Source organism: Genypterus blacodes, unplaced genomic scaffold (assembly GCF_046128005.1).
Source record: "Genypterus blacodes isolate CSIRO-AG114 ecotype Tasmania unplaced genomic scaffold, CSIRO-AGI_Gbla_v1 ptg000062l_1, whole genome shotgun sequence".
Taxonomy (NCBI): domain Eukaryota; kingdom Metazoa; phylum Chordata; class Actinopteri; order Ophidiiformes; family Ophidiidae; genus Genypterus; species Genypterus blacodes.
Genome location: NW_027466874.1, coordinates 2345001 through 2352335, shown reverse-complemented (window position 1 = coordinate 2352335; position 7335 = coordinate 2345001). Strand labels below are relative to the sequence as shown.

Below are 7335 nucleotides of genomic sequence, written 5' to 3'. Positions count from 1 at the left end.
CCCAAACATTAAAAAAAATACCTTAATTGAAAATACGAGATTATCAACAATGGACTTGATATACCTACAATTTGTTATTGTACATGTCAGGGTGCAGGTGCCGGGACCTTTATGGCCACGCTTTTATCAGATTTGACAATTAATGACTAATTTATTGAAGTATTTGCGTATTGAGTGCACAGGTGTGTGTCGCTGATGTCTGTCAGCAGAGTGACTGAAGCAGAGGAACCCCGTGGGTTTATATATGCCATGTTTGCTTAGATGAAAGGCAGTTTTGCCAAATCAGATAACAAGATGGCCAGGGAGTAAATCATTGGTGTTCTGCAATCTTTTGGATTTGTGTTGTCAATGGTTCTATTTCCAATATGTGCTTTGTTGGTCGCAGTTAAATGACTGTGTGGTGGTTGGTCTAAGACGTTTGGGGCTTTTTGTCATATCCACCTCCGCACATAATGGAGCCATGATGAAACCGAATATACTTAATGTTTACATTATTACATTACCAATAGTACATTAAGCACTTACTGGTTTAGCAAAATACCCCACAATATATGACACATTTGCCTTTTAATGTCTCCGCAGGCTCCTTTAGTGACATTTCATCTGTCCGTCACTTAGTTGCCCAGCTGATTTCAGACTCATAAATAGAAGATCAGCGCGTCGCACAGAGGTGAAACATATTTGTACAATGTGTCATGATTGCCACCCATGCAAAGCGGCAGCGGTGGCATCGGAAATGGACCGTACCATGACGTAAAGGGGAGGCCAAGAACACCACAGGCGGTTGTTGCGCTCAAACATCCATTTCCACATTTGCAAAACTCCTCCCCGGCGTTTTTTGACAACGCAAACGCCATACGTGTTCATGTTGTGTATGGGCACGTTTAACGAGCGACTGTCACCGCCCTCACATGGCTCTTCTCCGTATCCTCCCCCCTCCGCTGAAAGCGCCGCGTCTGTGCGGTGCGCCGCGCTGTCATCCTGCTTGGCCGCTCGGGTTTTGGAGAGAGAGGAGAAGTTGGCAGAGGGATGTTCCTGTGATGATGGCGCTGCAGCTGAAGAACCGGGATGCGGCGTTCTACCAGAGCGCAGATTACTGCAGAAACTACTGCTCGCCGCCTGTCAGCTACGGTGACAGCAACCACTATCTCGCCCGTTTGCCAGGTAAGCAGAGGCTTTCTATCTGACTGGCAGCAGGCAGTGCGTAAGGTGCAGAGATGGAGAAAATCCCAAACGGCCACATTCGCAGATGGCATATAGAAAGCTGGAGGTTGAAGCTGGCAGCCCTGTTGCTGCTGTCATCGCCATAAATTCCACGTAGAGAGAAGCGCCTGGCACCATTCTGTGTCTTGTAGTGTAGAGAACTGATGCTGCCATGCAAAATCTGAGGCTATCGAGATGACCTAATGGTCTCCTGTAGCTGAGCTCTGAGCTGATGTCTAATCTCTGAAATACTGGCCTCACTTGGTCATTAAATCTAGGAATCTTTAATTGTTCCTGCTCCATTTACTCTGCCACAGCTGATGGTGACATGTGGCATTCACACAGCATGTGTCCGTTTCATTCGTTGCACCTGCACAGTCGAAGACAGAACCGGTTTTTCGGTTGATAGTTGGACGTCTCCAGGCCGGAATGTGACATAATCCTGGGGTTGAATTATGCTGGTTTACAGAAGGAGCATGATAAAACCACGTGGTCATATAGATGTTATTAAATGATGATGTCAGGTGTCATCTTCACTCAGATGTCAGCCCATGACCTTATGAATTTATGCATAGAGCCCTACATATGCACAGTGATGAAGTCGGCAGTCTATTAGTTGATTAGATATGAAGTTTGACAGCAATATCCATAACTAATCTCACATGAAGATTTGCTTCTTTTCTCTGTTTCATATCATTGTAAATATTAATAAATTAGCTATTTGAACGGATCATTTGAATGCTTGAATCAACACACATCAAAACATAATTGATAATCATAATTTGTAGCACTGAACGTGAACAAAGTTGTTACCCAAGCAAGTGGTTCAACTTGTCATATATAGAGGAAGGAGTGTCATTAAAACACATTTTTTTAATTATAATTGTTTTATTACAGAGATTTTATAAATATATAAATATCAAAGTGCTGTTTGTAGAAAATGTAATCAAACTAATTCATTTTCTTGTAGATTCCCACCTTGATGAAAGGTTAAAATATAGTAACAGCCTAATGCCTCAGCCAGCTGACTGGCTCCTTTGTTAATGGGGAATACCACTCAGTTTATGTTAATAATTGAAATTATTCCCACAGCCTCAGACATTAGATCCATTACTATTCCCTCTGCCCTGCATGTTCAAGACCTCGAGGAACTGTTGGTGCTGAGGATAAAAAAGTGGGACGTGGGCTTCTTAGGAACAGCAAATGGACAGCTGCTTTGTGTGTCTGTGTTTGTCCATTGACCAGTGAAGCAGATGGAAAGATGTAAGTGCAAGAGGCATGTAGGATTCTCATCGCTCTATAATTGATGTGACACGACGCAGTATGTCAAGAGAATATAGAGAAAATGAACATGGCCTATTTAGAGATTCTCAGTGGAGGCGAGCAGGGGATCGGGCTCTGGGACAGGAGTTTCTCTGCTGTTTGGATTGTAGACCTGCAGCCTGAGAGGTCTGTGTAGGATCTAGCATTGAGCTTGAATGTTGCATTTTAACTTCTCAAGTGTCGGTAAAAGAAAAGTACAGTACAGGTATTTGTTCAGTACACTCTGACTGATCTGTGTGTTCTGTCAGTCTTTTGATAACTGCTGTATCAGCCCTGCACTACAAGCCTGAAGTTGTTTATATTCCCTCCAAAACCTCAAAGGGAAATTACCGAGTTTTTTTTTAATATGCAAAATCGTCTGCTGTTATGATAAAACACATGCAGAATCTTGGCTTTACTTTTTAGGCCTCGGGATGGTTCTCTGAAGAGGAACAGGAGGACAAAACTCACCTGGGCATTTCTATATTTGGTGCAAGCTCACCTTAAAACGAAGGGCAAAATAAAGGGAATGGACGCATGATTTGTGTTTCCTGACAGCTCAGTCCTGGTCATTTCAAAGTAGGACGAAAAGACACAGTTTAAAATACATATAAGCACATACTGTATGTTTCCTAAATGAAATGAGCCGGAATAGATTCATTGTGTTGTGATGTTGACAGAATCCTGCTCTTATAAAACAGAAACATGGAAGTACATGATAGTCAGTCCATAGAGATTATGATAATAACGGTCAAGACGAAGTGTGAGGGTGCTTCATTTTAGCCACACAGGATCTGAGCTGCATGTAGACACACAACTGTAAGATGGGTGATATTAGTAAGTGGGTGGAATTGGACCTATAATGAAGCAGTTTAGAAATAATTGTGCATTATGTAACTGTCTGGAGTTGTATTGCTCATTAGACTGATCTGCTGCCATCACTACACAACAGTTTGGCTCCTCTATTCAGACATATTAACGCCTCCATGCTGTCAGGATGCAAAGGTAGACTTTCTCTAAGCAAATACACAAAGCAGCACAAACAAGAGTTTGAAAGGGATCAGCGGCGGCAAAGAGATAAAAGGAGGAGACCTTTTCAACCTGTCTGAATCAGTGCTGAAGTGTTTTTCTGTAGCTAGAGGAGAGCCGGTCCAGGAGGAGTTAATACCGCATGTGTGGGCTCAGACTGACAGGAACAACTTCTACATAGCCATGCACCTGGCGCACATATAAAGGTCGATTGATCATTTCTTACGCTAGCTGTGAAAGCTCTTACTCAGAGGTGTTGTTACTAAAAGCTCTTTTCACATTAAGGAAGAGGTGAGAGTCTGGGGGGCCCAGATCTCCTCGGGGGCCCCATCTATCATTTGTTTATGTATACAGTGTGTTTGTGGCGTACATATAAGAGCATTATAAGCTTCAAAGTGCTGTGCAGGCTGTCTCAAAGCAGCAGAGTCAGGGCTCCTTTTAGGACCTGATGCTGAGGAGACTGATGATGCTGATGTAAATTATGGGGTGGATCTAATTGTGGTTCTTAGTATTGATTGTTGAGCCTTCAGGAGGTGTCTGATTCAATGACACCTGAACCTGGTGCCACAGCAAAACACTTGTCTGACAGAGACAACAACCAATGTCACAAAAAGCTTTTCTAATCCTTTCCTGTGTTCGTGTAATTAGAGTTTCCATGTGTAGTACTGAACATCCGGCCCAACCAGTTTTTTTTTTTTTTCATGTTCTGCGCCTTTGTGTTTCCCTTTGTTTAATGTGCCTTGAGACGTTTCATGGTCTTCTCAGTGTTTTCACTATTACCATTTTTAACTGTCTACTTGTGTTACAATTACAAATCACTCTTGCTGTTGCCACATGTCGTGGTGTCACGATACTAAAATGTCAAACTTCAATACGGAGAAGTGTCGAAACTCAATACTGGTGGGGGAGTCGGGGGGTTGAGTTAGAGTGTTAGGAGAAAATACTTTAAAATTAGGACATTTTTGTATTCTTAAAAACAGATAAACCTAGCAATATAACTACATAATGAGTATATTCAGATTTTATTCAATAAATTGCAAAAACAACCGGTATATGCCAAGAATAGCTTCATTTCCACAGTAATGGCAAATACTCTTACTGAGGCGGAACACAAGCTGACAAGGCTGACACACATTTTAATGTCAATAAATGCAAATAGTGCAGGTAATCTTTTGTAAATGGCAAAAGTATAAATTCTGCGGGCAGTAAAAAGTACAAAGATGATAGCAGATCATAGCAGCAGTGCAATGAAAACGGCATTCACATGAAAATGTCATAGATTTCCACAGGCCGGACTCATGGTTCAGCTCAAACCGATCTGTCACCGGCTCAACTTGCATTGGAGAACACTGAAGTAAGGTCGGCGTGTTGTCAGCATAGCTATCTGCTGAGGTCAGCCAGGCCAGGTGACGGACAGACAGCCAGACGGCCCAGAGAAGCACCCAAGGCTAGCAGCCGTCGGAAACACAAACATCCCGGGGTGTTATTTTGGGTTCATGATTCAATGCCATTGGGCACCCAATCGGGTTCCAGATGAAAGCTTCCAGCACAGTGAGTTTTGAAACAGCTGTTGACCTATTACTGACCTGACAGTACTCTCTCACACACACACACACACATGGAGAAAGAGAGGGGGAGAGAGCGACGGAGAAAGAGAGTTCTAAATGAAGTAGAGAATTTGGACTATACACAGGAATGTGCACAAAACAGAGCACATTGCATCTTGCTCTTTATCACTCTGTGCGTGTGTGTGTGTGTTTGTGTGTGTGTGTATGCAGAATCCGTATGCATGACTGCAGTCGCTGCAGGCCTAACTCTGATCTCTCTGATGGTCATTGGAGTGTAAAGCTGCTCTGTACATGAATGTGTTTCCATTCTTCGATCTCCCTTCGTCTCTCTTGCCTCTGGGCTCCAACATGTTTTCTTCTCATGTCACCCACATTTTCCTCCATCGTGTTAATTTGATTATTTCTTCTCATACTGAATGTTGGGTTCATTCGTCAGCAGTGTGCACGTCACAGGCTCTCTCCTTATTAAATTTCTTAGTAATATTACTGCTTATGTTTTAGGAATTAAGACTTCCTACCTCATTATTGTTACTAAATTAGTAATAGTTGCTGCTGCTGCTAACTGAGTTTTTTACATATTGTTCTTCCTGTGATGCATTGTTCTTTCCTCTTAATTAATCACTGTAGTTAGTCTTTTATTAAATGTTTACATTTTGGTACCTCAAAGTCTTCTCTTAGAGTGTAAGTATGTGTTGTTTCTAAGTGTTCTGTGTGTCCCTCTCCCTCTCAGGCCCAGAGGCCATGTTGAAGCCTCCTTTGAGTCTCTTCACTCATCCTCATCAACCCTTCCAGCACATGGACTCACTGCATCGGTTGAGACCTCCACCAATGGCACCGACGCAGCCTCTGGGCCCCCCACCTATCAGCCCTGCTCATGCTCTTGGACCTCCAACTATGGCACCCAGCCAATCTCTACACCCTCCTCCCACAACTGCCACACACACCTTAGGGCCTCCTCCCATTAGCCCAGCCCACAGCTTAGGCCCCCCGCCGTTAGTCCCCTCTCAGCCACTAGGACCTCCTCCATTGCCACACGCTTTGGGGCCCCCACCTGTAGATCCCACACAAGCAATGGTGCCTCCATCCATGGACCTTGCACAAACATTAGGACCTCCAATTATGAATCATGCTCAAGCACTTGTGTCGCCTGTGGTGGGCCCTGGGACTGGCCGATACCCCCTGCCTCCTTGTCCCCTGTCCATCCCTCCGCCTCCGGGCCCAGACCCCTCACAGCTGCCTCCAAGGCCCCCAGGACATGGCCTCATCCTGTCCCCAGTTTCCGGTCTCATGCCTGGTCATCTCCCTGGTCCTCCCCTGGCTCAGGCAGCCCCAGCCAGCGAGCACCCCCAGGATGAGGGCTCCTTGCTGGGGCTGGAGGAGCAGGAGGACTCTCTGGGCCTGGATGATTTGTGTAAACCACTTTACTGTAAACTCTGCAATGTCACCTTGAACTCCGCTCAGCAGGCCCAGGCTCACTATCAGGTCAGTGGAAATTAATTTGAGAAAAACTACTTTCGGACATCTTAAATTAAAACCACCTATGCTGGTCTGGATTAATGAGTTTAAGTGCTTATAAAACATGGAATGGACTCACATGTTTGGTATTTGACTTGATAAAGTCTTAAAGTGATCAATGGATGAAATCATTTGTCCGTCTGTCTGTTTGTCCTTCTGTCTGTCTGTCTGTTTAGGGGAAGAATCACAGTAAGAAGCTGAGAAACTTCTACGCTGGTAGTCAGCAGCCACCTGCCATCAGGATCCCAGAGGAGATAGCTGGACAGACGTCCCTCAGCTCAGGACCCAGTGACAGTGACCCAGGCAGGCAGGTCAGGGTCCAGTTCAGGAATCTTATATGCACAAATGTATATATTTGATCCTCTTTGCAGAGTCCTACATTAAAACCCCTGATTAGTGAGTTTAGAGAAAGATGGCTACTACTTGTTATTGATGTAAAGTCACACGTGCTCTCTTGAAAAAGACATCAACTTGAAACTCTGTCCTATGTCTCCAGGCACTTTATAAGGGGGCGACCAGAGTAATTTTAGCCACTGAGAACGATTACTGCAAGCTATGTGACGCCTCCTTCAGTTCACCGGCGGTAGCACAGGCCCACTACCAGGGGAAGAACCATGCCAAGAAACTCCGGCTTGCTGAGGCTCAGCAGAACAACAACAACAACATGTGCGTTTGCCTCAGGATATAGGTTATTTTACTGTTAATTAATACATACTGT

The 7335-nt window shown here is 44.3% G+C and overlaps 1 protein-coding gene across 1 annotated transcript in view; it reads left to right on the top strand.

Annotated features, from left to right (window-relative positions):
* The first annotated feature begins 873 nt into the window (after positions 1-873).
* Positions 874-7335, top strand: part of zmat3 (zinc finger, matrin-type 3) — a 9206-nt gene continuing 2744 nt past the window's right edge. The window contains exons 1-4 of the mRNA XM_076154502.1: positions 874-1164; positions 5833-6584; positions 6794-6928; positions 7114-7283. Coding sequence (XP_076010617.1) covers positions 912-1164; positions 5833-6584; positions 6794-6928; positions 7114-7283 — 1310 coding nt within the window. The 5' untranslated portion in view covers positions 874-911. The remainder of the gene's footprint in view (positions 1165-5832; positions 6585-6793; positions 6929-7113; positions 7284-7335) is intronic.